General features: G+C 36.8%; 1 protein-coding gene across 1 annotated transcript in view; it reads right to left on the bottom strand.

Annotated features, from left to right (window-relative positions):
- The window catches only part of VIRMA (vir like m6A methyltransferase associated), a 69,212-nt gene that overhangs the window by 37,390 nt on the left and 13,596 nt on the right, over window positions 1–18,226 (bottom strand). Inside the window, exons 2-7 of the mRNA XM_007934869.2 lie at window positions 15,342–15,457; window positions 10,142–10,228; window positions 8,754–8,802; window positions 6,426–6,594; window positions 3,060–3,182; window positions 2,224–2,496 (exon numbers count right to left, since the gene is read on the bottom strand). Coding sequence (XP_007933060.1) covers window positions 2,224–2,496; window positions 3,060–3,182; window positions 6,426–6,594; window positions 8,754–8,802; window positions 10,142–10,228; window positions 15,342–15,457 — 817 coding nt within the window. The remainder of the gene's footprint in view (window positions 1–2,223; window positions 2,497–3,059; window positions 3,183–6,425; window positions 6,595–8,753; window positions 8,803–10,141; window positions 10,229–15,341; window positions 15,458–18,226) is intronic.

The raw sequence follows: 18,226 nt of genomic DNA, 5'->3' as shown, positions 1-18,226 counted from the left end.
AGCTAGAGACCTTTCTCAAAGCTTCTTCTTATATACTGGAAGCAGATCACATCCCTAAGGCAGCTACCCAGCTACTCACAGCAGATTCCACATGGAGTTGATTACCAGTCTCATCACAGAAAATAACTACATCCAGCTGCCTAGCCACTCAAAACCAAGCCCTGCCAAGTTGACACACAACTTAACTATCACAGAGAGTGAAGAAAATCAAAGACTCAAGGAAACAATTAGTCCAAAGGACTAATTAATGGACCATGTAAACCACAGCCTCTACTATCCCGAGACCAGAAGACCTAGATGGTGCCTAGCTACCACTACCAATGGCTCTGATTAGGATCATAGCAGAAGATCTTGGACACAGAAGGAGAAATAAAATGTAGAACGAAATTCAAAATCATAAAAGAGACCAGATTTACTGGTCTCATCAATCTACAAGACTACATAACATGGATAAACTTGGAGAACATTATGCTGAGTGAAGAAAGTCAATCACAGAAGGGCAAATATTGTATTAGTTCATTATTGTAAAAGTCAAGGAAAGGCTTATATATGGCAGGAAACTCTTTACTGGATACCAGGGGTAGGAGGGGAGTGGAGGGAACACTGCAAAAACTTAAAAAATAACTCCAGGGAGCAATGTACTCCTTACAGTCAGTCTTAAGAGACCAAGAGCACTATCTGCCTAAAAACAAAGCTTAAAATGCAGGAAGGAGCAAGAAAGAAGGATGACTGGAAACAGGGAAACCCAGAGAGGAAATGGGAAGAGTGCTGCCATATTAAGGGGATTGCAACCAATGTCATAAAACAAAATATACATAAATGGTTAAATGGAAAATAATTTGCTCCATAAACTTTCACCCTAACTAAAATAAAAGTTCAAAAAAAGGAAAGAAAAACTGCCTGCCTGAAATTTAACTGCTGTTTGCTGGTCAAACACAATGACTCTAATGATTGATTGGTAGTCTGGAAATGAGAGAAGCTAAGAAAAGTATCACTCAATCTATTTGTATATTTTGCTACAAGGTCCCTGGGTGATTCTGAATTGATTCTCATCCTCATGTAGAATCCTCACTATTACAGAAATAAGCTAAGTCATATTATGTCATTTTGTATAAATGCATTAACAAGCCTTCTCTTTGACAATGTTAAGGGTCAAATAGTTTGAATATTTGTTTTTACTTTCAAAGAAAAAATAAAGCCAAATTAAAGAAATGTATCATACTATCACATATCCATGTGTAACTGAAAATTCTTTTTCTGAATTTCTAAAAGTAATGTAGCACTTTGCAGAAATATCTAGATAACAGACATCTGTAAGGATTCCTACTCAGTTTACACAACCACTCCTTACTCTGAAACCAGCCCGCCAAACCCCTAAGCACCATGTATTTGCTGCATGACCTGTTTCCCTGCCAAAAGTTGACAATATCAAGAAGCAACTTATATCTTAGCCTACCAAACAAACTCTCTCCCCGGAAACTGGAAACAGGGCTGACATACAGCTAGCCATTTAAGCTGGATGATTAAAGAGACATTAAAGCTGTGAGGCAAATTGAGCAGTAAGAGCTAGTTCACAAAAACTCAAAATCATATGAAAAAAAAACAAAACAGGTTTACTGGTCTAATAAGAGCCTGGTGAGACCTCCCAAGACTACAGCTCCTAGTTACCCTTCAGGTCTAGAACTGAAGTTACTCCTGTAGCTCCCAGACAAAGAACAGACAGGCATATGGGGTGAACATTTACATCACTTAGTACACCCTTGGAGCAATCAAGATCAACTGTGGGAGAACAGAAAGGCAATGTTTGCACCAGGAGATAGCTAGGGGTGGGCATGGGGGGAGTACATGAGAGATAAGGACACAGGGAAAAGGTAACTAGGGAAGGAAGTGGGAACAGCTCTCTAGCTGTTACATTGTGGAGAATTGCAGTCAATGTCATGAAACAAAATGTGTATGAAATGCTGTATAGGAAATGAATTTGCTCTGCAAACTTTCACCCAATCACAATAAAAATTTTTTTTAAAAAAAGAGCTAGTTCACAGGAAGAATAAAGTAGACACAAAGCAAAGAAGAGATAAGAGAGTTTCTGCTTCCAGTCATGTCTCAATGAACCTTGGGTTCCTTGATACCCATTTACCTTTAGTATAAGTTTTAATTACTCAAAGTTGCATACAGTTAAGCTTTTCATAATTAAAACCAAAAATCCTAGCCAATTTAACCCACCTTCACCTTCTTCATCCTCTTCACCTTCTTCCTCTTCATCTTCTTCTTCCTCCTCAGGGATACTGTCAACTGTATGATGATCATCTTCATCCTCATCCTCATCTTCCTCCACATCCACATCATCTTCATCATCTTCCCCTTCTTCTTGCTGTTCCTCTTCTACTTCTCCTTCATCGGAATACTGACCTTCCTGGGGTACAGAATTCCGATCAGGAGAAATGGGCTCAAAGTAATCTTCTCTATGAGGCACATCCTCTTCCTTGTCACTTGACACTAAAAAAATGAGATTTAAGGCACAAATTATTTTTTAACAGTTTTAATAACATGAGGCAACAAGATTGGGTATTGTAGTATGTAATGATACTGTGAATGATTTAGCTTAAAACTCCCCTAAAAAAAGGGACAGAATTGCTTGCTGTTAAAAAAAGAAAAAAAGTATACATTGTACAACTTTACACAGTGAATTAATAAAATATACTATTTCATGTTCCTCTACCACAAACTAATCCTTTTCTGTTTAGGTTAACTAACTACCTGGATTTTTGCCTTTTCCAATACATGCTGCTTGTTGTGAACTGATACTCTTTTATACATTAACACAACAGCACATTATCATTTTATTTTTCAAAGTAATGTTAACACACCTTGAAATGAATTAACTGAGTTTTTGGAACAAGTTCACTAGTCAACTAAAAATTACAAAGGAAACTGCATAGGATTAAAAAAGAGGGCATTCATTAGGATTTGATTACCAGCATCTAATTTTTTTTCTGTAATCAAAAAAGCATTATTAGCACTAATTAAGGGGGAAAAAACAGCACTGATTTTTTATATACCTGGCATAGGAATGGGATCATCTTCATCATCATCAGGTGGAGGGGGCCCTGGAGGAGTTCTTGGTCCCCTTGGCTGTGGTCTTGGAGGGCTTCCATTAAACTGATCATCTTTCTCCCCATCAGCTACAGTTTTATTGGAGACAGAAAAGAAACTTCCAAATTATTAAAGAATAGTAAAATTAATGCATATCAAAAATGCTATTCATCATTTGAGTTTTTCATCTTTTGTTATCTTCCTGACATGTAAGAGAATTTTTGTTAATTAGCCTACATTTGGAAAGTTACATTTTTTACCTTCCACTTATCAAAATATAATGTATATTCCCTTGGGCATAATCCCAGAAAAACAAAGACTTAGTTTCATGCCGGACGAAGTTCACAAATGTTCAAATCAGCTTTTCTCATAATAGTCAAACACTGGAAATTACCAAAATGCCCTTCAGTGAGTGAATGGTTACATAAACTCTGGTATATCCATACTATAGAATATAACTCAGCAATAAACAGGAATAAACTACTGATACACATATCTGAAAATAACAGATATATGCACACCCATGTTCATCAGAGCACTATTTACAATAGCAAAAAGTTAGAAATAACCCACCTGCCCATCAACAGAAGAATGGATAACCTAACTATGGTACATACACACAATGGAATACTATGCAACATTAAAAAATAATGTAGAATCTGCAAAACCTTGAATAACATGGATAAACTTGGAGAACATGCTGAGTGAAATAAGTCAATCACAGAAGGACAAAGATAGTATTAGTTCATTACTGTAAAAAGTCAAGGAAATATTTATATAAGGAAGGAAATTTTCTTTTTTGGTTAGCAGGGGTAGAAGGGGAGGGGAGGAGAGGGAATACTGCAAAAAAAAAAAAAAAAAAAGATGCACTGACCCATGTCACTTTACTTTTATTTTAGTTTCACTTTATTTTTATTTATTTTAATTTCACTTTATTTTTATTTATTTTATTTTAGTTTCACTTTAGTTTTATTTCACTCTACATAAATTATATTTTAATAAACTATTTTTTAAAAAATTATTTCTAGAAAAAAAAGATGAACCTCAAGAAAACAATACTATTAAAGAAAAAAAAAATCGATCTCAAAGGATACCTATTGCATGATTCCCTTTACGTAACACTTGCAAAATAATATAGTGACGGAAAACAGGTAAGTGGTTGCCAGAGGTCAGGCATGGGTGGATGACTGGACGTGGCTATACAAAAGGTTAATAACATAAGAGAGTTTTGTGATAGTACCGTTAAGTACCTTGTTTGTGGTGGTGGTTATCCAAAGCTATATGACATAAAATTGCAGGGAGCTACAGACACAAACATGTACAAAATAAGTGCATGTGTAACTAATGAAATCTGACCAAATGATCGTAACATCAACTTTCTGGTTTTGATTTTGTAATATATGCATGGAGGAGGTGGGCAGTACTTTATTATACATTTGTTTGCAACCTCACACGACTATTTAAAATAAAAAGTTAAATATATGTGTGTGTGTGTGTGTGTATGTAACATATGAACTTTTAAGCATTAATTTTATAAATCGATTAACTGAACAAAATACGCATGCCAAGTACTTGATAAGACAAGAAACACAAATATAAGTAAAACATACACCTTATCCGTAATAGGCTCATAATTCCGTTTAAAAAACAAAAAAGACAAATGAGAACAGAAGAATCAAGAACCAAAAGATAAAGATTAACAATGCCTGTTGTTATTCTTGTTGTAGTATGCCTTTAAATCAAGTCTAACTCATAACGATCCTAGAGGACAGAACAGAACTGTCCTATAGGGTTTTCTAAGCTGGAATCATTGAGGAAAGCACTGGTGGTAGCACAGGGGTTAAGTGGTTGGCTACAAACTGAAAGGTTGATAATTCAAATCTATCAGCTGTTCCACAGGAAAAAGATGTGGCAGTCTGCTTCCATAAAGATTTACAGCCTCAGAAATCTGCATCCTGTGGAGCAATTCTACTGTTTTATAGGGTCACTATGAGTCAGAATCAACTTGATGGCCATGGGTTTGTTTTGTTTTGAAAATCTTTACAGGAGTCAGATCACCAGGTCTTTTTTCCTACAGAGCAGCTAGTGGTTTCCAATGCCAACCTTTTGGTTAGCAGACAAGCACTTAACCACTGTGCCACCAGGGCTCCTGATTCTGCTAGTAGATAAGATATAAGAAATGAAAATAAAGTGTGTGACCAATATCTGAGAGAAAGAATTCACACTATCAGAAAAACACAGCTCATTTTATTTGTGTACATAAAATACTAATCGTAACAGAATGTTTTTCCCTAGTGATCTCAATTATAATTTTCGTATGTGCTCCTAAATCTCCTTTATTTCAACTCCTAATAGTGAGTAAGGGAAGCAAAAGAGCAAGCAGCCCCTGGAGATGATGATCATGCTTGGTAAAGAGTCAGTGAAAAAGGGGAAGACCCTCAATGAGATGGTTTGACACAGTGGCTGCAACAATGGGCTCAAGCATAGCAAGGGATGTGATGATGGTGCAGGACCAGGCAGTGTTTCATTCTGTTGTACATAAGGTCACTATGAGTCAGAGGCGACTCGACAGCAACTAACAACATAGTAAGTAATGATGGCATGAGAACAAGAGACACTAGGAAACATGAGTCCAGCTGCCTGCTTCACAGAAACAAAGTCACTAAAGTTTACTGGTGGCCTTATTTTTTCTGTCTTCAGTAATGAACAAAAGGTTCGCAAAGTGGGGAAAATCTACACTAGCTAAGATTTGTATGTCTAAATAGATATGAAATGCTTTCTTGAAAAAAAATTCCATTAACATCAGTATTCTAGAAATATATACCAAATACTATCTGTTCTTCAATTCTTTTGCTATTAAACCATAAATAACCACTACCAAGTATACCAAACTAAACACACTGCCATCGAGTCAGATCTGACTCACAGCGACCCATGTTGGTTTTCCGAGGCAGGATCACTATGAAAGTAGATTGCCCAACCTTCCTTCCAAGGAGCGGCTGATGGGTGTGAACCGCCAACCTTCAGGTTAGCAGTCAAATGCCTTAGGCACTATATCACCAGAGCTCCTAAATAACCACTTGATTGTATAAAAGTAATATATTTTAAAAGGGAGTAAAAAAAACTTCAGGGCAATTAAAAAGCACTGTAAGTAGGAGAAAATAAAACTCAACCACTTCAACATAAAAACAAACTGAGACAAAAGAATGGGAGAATGAGAGAGATCTCGTAAAGTCTTCAAGAAAGTTTCAAAAGGTGTAAGAACTCTTTGAATTAGTTTTTCCTACAATAATGGCAAAGTTTCACTGGCAAAGGCTATTTAAAATTCTCACCATGTTTTGGATTCCTTTTCAAATTAGGCTGTGGCTGGGGAGGAGGTGGAGGTGGAGGTGGTGGTGGTGGAGACTCTCTATCATGACTTATCACTCTATCAACCGATCCATATATTGCCAGTGTCAGACAGTTATACCAGCCTCTTAGCACCAAACCATCGGTATTCACCTGATTTTGAGAGGGAAGAAAAAAATTTTTTCAAATTACTGTCTTACTATGCTAGAAGTAAACTGATAACAAATCAGTTTGTAGATCCATTAAAATCATTAAAAATATGCTGAAAATACATAGATCAATAATGGTCAAAGTTCAAAGGCACAGCTTTTATATGGCCTTCCAGAGTTACTATAACTAAATTTGAGATTACGTCTCTAGCCCCATAATTCATACCAATTCTGTTCAAAAAACATAACCAGCTTCCAAACAAAGTAGAGATTTAGTGGGAATTATTAACAATTAATAAATTAAACCCCAATAGCTAGAGATCATGGGTGTCCATAAAAGCACAAATTGTACCCAGTCTAAAGAATTCAACAGTATACCTACTCCTCATTTATTATCTTGTTATCTAACATTTTGTATTTACGACAATATTTACTAACCAACTATTTTACTCATTAACACATATGTCTGGCAGTAATGAAAGTCGAGGTTCAAAAAAAGAATAACACTGACCATGATGGCTAAGATTATGTGTCAACTTGCTTAGGCCATGATTCTCGGTGGTTTGTAATGATGTAATATGGCACCTATGTAATGAATTTTGGCAGTTATGTAATGAAATTTGGTGGTTATGTAATCAGCCTCCACTTTGTGATCTGGTACGGTCATCCTCCATTTTGTATAACACTAATTTTCACATTACCACCTGGTCTTTGGAACTTAATCATGTCTCCACATGAGGAGTGTGTATGTAAAATGGCACAGTGTTCTTCTTACATGCCCAATTCACACATATAAGGATATGTCATGCACCCACAGTATACTTAAAAAACAAAGGAACCCATACATACACATTACCAAATTGTTTTGGAAAAAAAACATTCCCCAAAAAAGATCAAAGTCTTTACCAATGCTATTAAACCCCAATATTTCCTTATAAAATTAAAATAATACCTTTATGCTTTTAAAACATATATACATTAATCTCTAGATCTTTATATTAAGTATGAGAGGTAGTCAGACTAAGTATTATTCCATTTTAACAAAAAAGAAAATCAGAATGTCAGTAGAAGCAGCTGGTAAAGGTAAAAATGAGGTGAATAAGTATACTGAGGACACTTCAGAGGCATAATAAGAAATTATTATTCTCACTGCTAGACTACAAAGGGAAACTAGGGACTAGAAGAAAACTCAAAAATTATCCTGAGAGAATGAGAAATTTCAAACAGAAACTTCACTGGAAGGAAGATAAACAGATAAAGAAGATAATTTGTAGTCTAAACTGTATGCACAATTACCCTAAGAAGATCAAACAGCAGGTGGGGTATCCCATACTACACATCACATACTCACTGCCACTGAGTCAATTCTGACTCATAGTGACCCCCATCATGTTTCCAAAGCTGTAAGTCTTTATGGAAGCCGAGTACCTCAACTCTCTCCTGCGGAACTGCTGGTGGGTTCAAACTGCTGACCTTTTGGTTAGCAGCCAAATTGCCTTAACCACTACCCCACTGGACTCCTTATATCACAGACTAATAAAAAAAAAAAAAAGAAATCAAGCTCACTGCCATGAAGTCAATTCCAACTCATAGCAACCTCCACTGGATTTCCAAGGCATTAAATCTTTGCAGAAGTAGATTGCCCCATCTTCCTGCCACGGAGTGGCTAGTGGGTTTGAACCGCCAACCCTCTGGATATCACATACTAGACCACTATTATTTTCACATTTTGGATCTTTTATGATTAGATACTTCTAGAATGGCACTTGGTACAACCAAGGAAAAGGACAAACATTTGATATTAAGAAAGAAATATGAATTTTTTTTTAAATCTTAATTAAGGCACAGTGATGTGTAATAACAATTTACCTGCCTATCATCTTACATACTTGCCCAACTAAATGCAAAGAAGAAGGAAAGCACAAAGGCTAGCCTCTTCCTGACTCAAGTATAAAAGCAGAGGAAGATATAAAATTCCTTATAGGCAGAGAGAATACTATTATTTCTTTAATCCATTTTAAAATAGTTCTGGATCCAAGAGGAATCAAAGAAATGGTATCTGTAGAACTAAAACTAGATAAGCTGGCTTATTTGGATCTAAAACTTTGAACAGGAGGATAAAAAAACAGTAGTGACAAATTGAAAACTGACTTCTATAGTTACCTTTGAGTTGGGTCTAAAGATGATGGAAGTATTCTCATCATATTCCAGGCTGCAAAAATAGTAGGAATAAAATATATAGGGTCAAACACTTAATATCACCACTCATGAAGAAGTCTTTCTAGGATATTACATATTTTAATATAATCAAAAACCAGAATTTTGTTTTGTTTTAAAAAGTCACAAAGTTTGGGTTTAATTTATTCCCCAAAAAATGTCACTTTAAAAAAAAAGTATCAAACAAACTCCTAGCGAGTCTGAGTCAATTGGTTTGGGGTGAGTCTAGGATTCGTATTTTTTTAAAAGCACTACGAGTAATTATACTTCTAATGTACAACCAGAGTGGAGAACCAATGCATCACAGGATTCTAAAAATGTACTGAAAGCAAACTGAACCAGTTGCCATGGAGTTGATTCTGGCTCACGATGGCCCCATGTATATTAGAGCAGAAGTGTGCTCCATAGGTTTTCAATGGCTGATGTTTAGGAAGTAGATCACCAGGCCCTTCTTCCAAGGCACCTATGATTGAACTCAAATCACCAACCTCTCAGCGGTGGAGCACATCAACCACTGCCTTACCCAGATGCTACCCTAAAAATACACACTAAGACTAATTAAGGAAAAGCATTTTCTTTTATCAAGTAGATACTGACAAAAGAAAAATATTCTAAATGATTAAAAATCAGCTGCACCAGATTATCTAAATTTTCCTTCATTAAAAAAAAAAAAGGTTAAATTATCAATATAATTTACTCAGAAATGAGAGAAGGATCAACAAAGATTTAAGGAAGTCTAAGATACTCTTCATTCCTGATAGGGAATGGAAGTTTTTTCCATTTTTAAGCTACTTTAAAAATGTTTTATAAATGAATTCTAAATAAACCCACTTAATAGTCAACTTGTTAGCACACATCACAAACTAAATTATTTTAATATGCCTAGCATGTATTAAAGAATCCAAAAACAGATCACCTATTAACAAAATCTCACTTTACAAAATATGAGGTGATATAAAAAAAAGACAAAATATTAGCCCTCAATATTTATATATATTTATATACATACACACATTTATATATTTTTAAGACTCAAAAAGCAAGTTTTGCCGAATTAGAAGGATACTATCAAATCACATGATATGTGTAAGAAACTCATGCACTAGTAAAAAAGTAAACAATGTGGCTAATAATTCACAAATTTAAAATTTCATTTTGTATATAAACTCATCATCTCCTCAGGGGTTTGACATTCCTTTGCCATTACCAACTGATGAATTAAGCCCTGAGTTCTTAGGTCTACCACCAGATATATCCTTTTCTTCTATTTAAAGAAGAAAAAGTCTCTTTACTAACTCATGAGATTCTCATGAAATTACCTAACACGTACGTACCTTCCCAACCTATCGAAAACCGGGGCACTTGGTTTGCTTACATTGTTGAAGAATAAGTCTAACTGAAATGTATGTGGAGATGTCTCCCTATGAAATGAAACAAAAGTTCAAATATTAACTTCTGCAATAATCACATCTTAAATTATTAACAACAAAAAATAGAACAAATTTAAGAGCAAGTCTTTAATTATGAAATATTTCTAATGCTTAAATAACAAAAATGCACATTAATTATAATAGTCTCTATTATTTTATTCATATTCAAGTTACCAACTATTTACTCCTTTTTTTTTTTAAATTATGATTTCGGTGAACATTTACAAGAGCAAATTCACTTTCCATACAGCAGTTTACATACACTTTGTCTCATGACATTGACTACAATTTACCCCAATGCAAGAGCTCCCCTTTCACTTCCTCCCAATAGTTACCTCTTCCCTGTGTCCTTCCCTCCATGTACTACTGCCCCTTGAGCTGTCTCCCTGTGCATAAACAGCCCTTCTTTCTCCCGTGATTGTACTCTCCAAGGAGTGTATCTACCTCAGGTAAATGTTCAACTCATACATCAGTCTTTAGTTTGGCTGGAAGCCACAGGTATGGGTTCAATTCCAGACCTGAAGGGCAGCTAGGGGTCATAGTCTTATTGGTCCACCAGGCTCTGTAAGACCAGCAAACCTGGTCCCTTTTTTTTTTTTTCCAAATGATTTTGAATTTTGTTCCATATTTTTCTCCTACATAGATTCCCCTCCAAGTGGTTAACAGTAGTAGCCAGGTGTCATCTATTTTCTTCCGGTCTCATTGTCATATAGGCTGAGGATCGTATGGTGTACCAGTCACCTAGACTAGTGTTTCCATAAATCTTTGGTTTTCTTCATTCTTCTTTGCTCTGGACAAGGAGAGACCCATTGGTGCATCTGAATGGCCACCTGCAAGCTTTTAAGATCCCAGTCACTACTCATCGAAGTAGGATGTGAAACAATGTTTTGTATAGTATATTACCCTAATTGACCTTGATGTCCCCTGCAACTATGGTCCCGAGCCCACAGGTCCAACTACTCACTCCATCTGGGTAGCTGGCTATGCCCAAGAAGTGACTACAATCGTGTCCCTTGTCAGCTCTACTATACCTGGGAATTCCTACAGAACATACCAATACACTTGTAGAAACACGGTCTTGGGCACACTCCCCACTGCAGAGACATACCTAATAGTTCAGCCTGCCCACCCATCTATCTATCTATCTATATATGCCTTATATCCTTATATCCACATTTGCCTTCACTGACAACGCAGTACTATATGTGTAAAAGGGTTCATGTTTGTTGTCTGTACCTCTCTCTGTCTTCCTCTTCCTCTTCCTCTATGCCACCATGTTGATCAGTCATAGTTGTACATTGTCCTTCTCTTCACCCAAATCAATACTTGTCTCAACCTATCAACAGTGTTCTCTACCATCCCCTACTACCCCTGGTAACCAACAAAGAAAATTTCCTTCCATATATAAACCTTTCCTTGACTTTTTACAATAATGGGCTAATACAGTACTTGTTCTTCTGTGATTGACTTATTTCACTCAGCATAATGTCCTTCAAGTTCACCCATGTTATATCTGTTCTGCAGGTTCTACATTACTCTTTAGGTCTATCCAACAGATTTAACATTAAGTCCTAGTCTTTGTATCTGTTGACACAAAGGTTTAATTCCCAGCAGTAGACCCTCACCAGTCTACTCCTGAGTTTCTAAGCAGTCCCTCTCCCAAAAGAATTCCTTCCCTGCCCTGCAAACTACTTCCAACGCAGGAAGAAATCATTTTTTCCACCCCAGAAACAGCCTTCACCGGGGTGGCTGGCCCCCGCACAGGAGGTACACAGGTCGACATGCCTCAAGCAGAAGAGGCCACACAGAGAAGACTGGAATGCTTGCTATAGCCATAGGCATTCCACCCCACCATGTGGCTGGCCAGCTACTATGCTCGTGCCATTTGACTCTTCCATCCACGTGGATGCTGCGGGGTAGACAGGAGGGCTACGAGCACAGAGAGGTTACACGTTCCTTACTCAGACAAGACAGGTCCAACTGGCTTAACTTAAGCCCCTCAGGGTCATGGCAGTGTGCACCCACACCAGCATAGTCCTTCACTCTGGTTTCATGTGGGGCCAGCACCAGGGGACCTGGTGCATGAGAGGAATATTCCCCATCCGCAGCATCTGTATTAGGACTCTGGTAGGCCTGCACGCGGTCCCCCACCCGAACCTTTGCCTGTCTCCAACATGGTTTATCTTGGCACAAACAAGCTATAGGGAACTCCACCAATCTCAGGCCGAGCTAGGAACTGCCCCAGAGCAAACACAGTTTCAACTGTTTATTTTCTGATTACCAAACTTGATCCATGAATTCCTGACCATGGCTTATACCTTTATTGTACAAATATGATCAGAAGTAACATTTTTGGACTACTGAATGAGGGTGAATGTGGCTGAAATTCACTTCTGGAAATGTTACGAGACACTCAAGGTGCATCCATGGGCAAGCTATGACAACTTTTTAAAATAAATGTGTAACTTACACCTGTTATGTATGTGCACATTATTTATGTGAATGGATTATTTGTAGAAAATACAGTAAGTAGACCTTGGCCTCCAATACCTTAAGAAAATAATTAAAAAGGCTGAAATTTCTCTATTTTTGAGCTCCCAAAGACTCCAGTCTTACTCACTAAAAAATGATTTAAAGAATCGAAGTTAATTTGACGAAACTTTTATCTTACAACATGTTTGAGTCTAAAACCTTATCTCACATAAAATACCACTATCTGTAAGAAATAACAACAAAATATACAAACACACACACATACACTAAAAAAAACACAATGTACCAAATATTTTTAGGATTTTCTTGTGACAGAACAATTAACCAGTTGCCAATGAATTGATTCCTACTCATGGAGATCCCATGTGTGTCAGAGTAAAACTGTTTTCTATGGATTTTTACAGTTGATTTTTTGGCAGAAGACCGTCAGGTCTTTCTTCCAAGACACCTGTGGGTGGATCTGAACCTCCAACCTTTCAGTTAGCAGCCAAGTGCATTAACTGTTTGCACCACCCAGGGACTTCAAAACCAAACCGTTGCCATAAAGTCAATTCCAATTCATAGCAGCTCCATGTTTGTCAGAGTAGAACTGTGCTTCATAGAGTTTTTAACAGTTGAATTTTTAGAAAGAGGGCTAGACCCTGGATGGTGCAAATAGTTAATGCATTTAGCTTGTAATTGAAAGTTTCGAGTCTACCCAGAGGTACCCTGGAAGAAAGGCCTGGTGATCTTTTTCTGAAAATTCTGTAGAGTACAGTTCTATTCCAACACACCTGGTCACCATGAATTAGTATTAACTCAGTGGCAACTCGTTTATGGAGGGATTATAAGGACTTTAACTTTCCCTATACATTTCTGAATTTTATAATGAGAAAATACATTATTTTAAAGAACGCTGCCCAAACAAATCAATATTAAAGTAATTAAAACATAACAGCCATTCACCCCAAACTAAGAAAAAGGAAAAAAGATAACAAGGGGGAAATGTAACAAATACTTTACCTTGGAAAGCTAATAACAGATCTATTTCACCTGCTGTGGTAGCCAGCATCCAACCTGGCCTTCAATGATCCCTGCTTTCTAGTATTCACACTCTCATGCACTCCCCTCCCACACTGTACCAGGGCTGGTCTGCATAAGCAACAGAATAAGGTAAAAATAATACTATGTCACTCCCAATACTATGTTATAAAACACATTGACTGGGTCTTCCATCCTCCGGCTTGCTCTCTCATTCTTGGATGACTCACTCTGGGGGAAGCTTTAAAATGACCTGAGCAACCCCACTGGAGAGGTCCTCCTAGAAAGTAATAATAAAGTCTGCTTCTAACACCTTTCTTTATCATCGGTGAGCTTCCAAGAGAATCCACTAGCCCCACTCAAATATTCTGAGAGTCCAGCAGGTCTATATCTAAACTATAACATCATGTGAGAACCTGACCCAGTTAAGTCACTTTCAGATTCCTGATCTTCAGAAACAATTTAAGAAAATAAATGTTTTAAGCTGCTAAATTGGCTGTAATTTGTTATGCAGCTATAGAAATGTTTCCTTGGCCAAAAAAATGTATAGCAAAACATGAGATTTTATTTTCTTAAACATGGGGGTGGGTGGGTATAAAGTCAATTATAATCTTTCTCATTAGAAATATTAAGTATTCTTACTGTGTTGGTTTTTAATGGCACCACTGGTGATCTTATATCTATTTTTACAACTAACCTACTAATTTTCACAACTTTGAAGAAATAAGCCCTTAATTTTGGCTCTATACCATAACATAACACTTACCACTAAGTACCTGGCTTAACTCCTTTGTATTACTGAAATTGAATTATCCGTAACACGCATACAATGAAATATTGGTTTGATATATAACCTAGGCTACAAACTAAAAATTAACGTAAGAGATATTTATTATATATAATCATGTTTCTATGACAAAAATGTGTCTCATATCTCCAAGCCATTTAATTAAAATCAGAAGATGACGATTATTCATATTACAAAGATCAAATTCCTATTTTATGTCAGTTGTTAAAGTTATTAATATCTTCATTTCAAGGATCATGTTTTACATTTTATTTCCCACAGAGCCTAAGTAGGAAAAATTATCAAATAATTACTTGCTAATTACAACGAATAACTAAGGTGATGCAATACATTTATAAAAAGACACATGTATCAGGCTATGATCAATATTAGATTACAAAATTTGATATTATATAATAAAAACACATTTTTAAATATTCAGACTAATTTTCATTTATTTTCAAGGGGAAAGTCAGGTTACAAATTCTTCCATTTGTAAATTGAATAGACTATGCCACCCTAGAATATTTTGGAAAGTATAAACCTATTTCTACCAACTTCTTAAGAAATTAATAAAGAAAGAAAAATCTTACCACTCTTTCCAAGTTTCTTTCTGGTTTATGATGACATATATATTATATATGCTATTATAAAAACCTACAGTTTATTATATATAATGCAGCATAACCATAAAGAAATACAATTTTACTTTGCAAAATATTACCTTAAATCTTTATACTTAAAAAAATATTTGTAGGACAATCTTTAGTCAAAAAAATACTTCAAACAGGAAAATTAGCTTACCCATATGCTCTACTGTCAGGCAGGCTGCTGTGGGCTCTTACTCCTGGGGGTATGACTCGGACTTCATTGATATAAACCACACATGGAAAACGAACCACATCTATATGAGAACTTTGCTTTAAAAGAAAGATGGGCAAACTATAAGTAACACACATTTCTCTACTCACAAAAATTACTCAATTCAATTTAGTTTCTTTTTCATTCAAATGTCACAAATAATCTTAAATTCCATTATCATTAAAAGAAAGTTTTGTATTACATCTAATGCTGTATAAATCACTCTTTAAAAAACTGCTGAGGATAAAACTCATCTAGTTAAGTCTTTCTCCGTTTGTATCAGTGGCTGTATTTACCTCCCTGCTGTTACGCTCAGAAGATAAAGGGCTATAGGGCTACAATCCCTTATCTGAAACCACAGGAGACAGAGGCCTTTCAGAATTGTGACTTTTTGAATTTTTAGAAAGGTATATGCTAAAAATATTGCATATTACTTGTTAACACCCCCAGGTGTTTCTGAGGCAGTCCCCTGTACTCAAAACATTAGTAATATGACTATAGCCACATTCATTCACACTAATAAAGACTATAGCTAGCATCATGTCGGTTCAGATCAGGTTGTGTGGCCAAATGAATTCAGGACAGATTTCTTTTGTCATTCTGGGATTTCTGAATTTATGGATAGGGGATTGTGGATCTATAATAAATTTAGCTTGACTCACTAAAACTTACACACCAACTAATATCAAGGGATCCAGGAAAGCATTTTAGCTAGAGTAGTTGAGGTAAACATGTTGAAATTAAAAAAGAAGAAGAAAAAAGTCACAAACTTTAAAAGAAATCTTTATGATAAGCTTTTAGTTTGTGACCCTTTTTTTTTTTAATGTTGTAAGACATGCTAGGTCCCAAAGACAAGAAACAAGACATACTCTCTGCCATGAAGGAACACATTAATCTACTGTGGCAAATGATAAACTGCTATGATACAGACTCCCATAGGTTGCTAAGAAAATTCAAAAGAGGAATACTTACGTTAACTCATGATTGTGGGCAAATATTTGTAGGGAAAGAGGAATGTCAAGGAAGGTTTCCCAAAAGTAGTATCACCTGAACTAAGTAAGTCTTTAATGAAAACAAGAATCAGCAGAAGCATGGGAAAAGGACGAGCTTTCCAGGCAAAGGAAGAAGCATGCACAAAAGGAACACTAACAAGTAAGAATACGGAAGGTTCAGGAAATTGCAAGCATAGTTCACCATCAGTAGAGGGTAAAATGGAGAGAGGACAGAAAACTACAAACAAAATTACAAGAAATAAAAATTTTCTTCAGCTGCTGGAAGACAGCTCCAAATCTACATACACCTACATACATATCTACTTAGATGTCCCTCAGGTACCACACACTCAACAAGTCTAAAACTGAACTCTCCTTCCTCAGTGATGGAACCACAGCCACAAAATGCCCCAGACAGACAGCAGTATCATCCTTGGCTTCTAATTCTCTCACCTAACCAATCATCCATCCAAAAACCAAATACTATTGATTAAACCTCTACATCTCTCAAATCTATGTATGTCCCTCCATTCCAATTACCTGTCACTTTCTAATTCTGGACATTACTCTCTCTAATCTGGATCATAGTAACAGGATCCTAACTGGTTTTCTGCTTTTTCTTGCTCCCCTCCAACCCATTCTTCTAGTGCACTGTTGTCTTTCTTGAATATAAATACATTAATCCCCAGCTCCTTAGTGCCCTCACACCAAACTCTTTAACAAGCTTTTCAAAAATCAAACTCACTACCATTAAGTCCATTCTGACTCATAGAGACCCCTCAATGGGTTTCAAATCTTTATGGTAGCAGATTCCCGTGGCTTTCCCTGCAGAGAAGCTTGTGGGTTCAAATCACCAATCTTTTGGTTAGCAGCCACATGCCTTAACCACTACACCACCAGAGTTCCTTTAACAAAGCTTTATAAGACCCTTTTTTTATATAATAACTCCAAATTTATACCCCCAGCTTACCATTCTTTTTCATTCTCATCCCCTCACTCATGCTATTGTCTCTGCTTAGAACTCTTCCACATTCCTCCATGCCAACTCCCTTAAGGTATTGACATTCTCTAGAAAGCTGAGCCAGATCCCAGCTTTGGAAAGGTGCCTCTCCCTTTGGGTACTCAAAGCCCTTTATCAAACTGATTTGTAAATGCCTCTTTTATCTTTCCCACTAGAGGACATATTCCAAGAAGACAAGAACAAAGTCTCAGTTTCCTGATATATTCATAATCCCTAGCATATTCATTTGGAAGCTCTGGTAGCATAGTGCCTAAGACACTCGACTGCTAACCAGAAGACTGGCGGTTCAAACCCACCAGCCACTCCTCGGAAGGAAGATGAGGCAATCTATTTCTGTAGTGATACTGCCTCAGAAACCCAAGGTGGGGTTGCTACGAGTCGGGTCCGACTCGACGACACGTAACAACAGCAACAACAACAATAGCATATTAATTTAAAGAATGAAAGACTTTTAATATGTACTTAATAAAAGTTTAATAAAAGCTGGGAGGTCTAGTGGCAAAGTGCATAAGGCATTTGACTGCTAACCAGAAGGCTGGCGGTTCAAACCCGCCAGCCACTCCTCGGAAGGAAGGTTGGCCAATCTATTTCCGTAGTGATGTTGTTGTTGTTGTTAAGTGCCGTGGAGTCGTTTCCGACTCATAGCGACCCCATGCACAGCAGAAAGAAACACTGCCGGATCCCGCGCCAGCCCCACAATCCCTGCTACACTTGAGCACATCATCACAGCCACCATATCAATCCATCTCCTTGAAGGCCTCCCCCTCTTTCGTCGACCCTCCACCCGACCAAGCATGACATCCTTCTCCAGGGAA

This window comes from Orycteropus afer, unplaced genomic scaffold (assembly GCF_000298275.1).
Source record: "Orycteropus afer afer isolate SDZICR_OR568_19922 unplaced genomic scaffold, OryAfe1.0 scaffold00021, whole genome shotgun sequence".
Taxonomy (NCBI): Eukaryota; Metazoa; Chordata; class Mammalia; order Tubulidentata; family Orycteropodidae; genus Orycteropus; species Orycteropus afer.
This window is presented reverse-complemented; position numbering and strand designations above follow the sequence as displayed.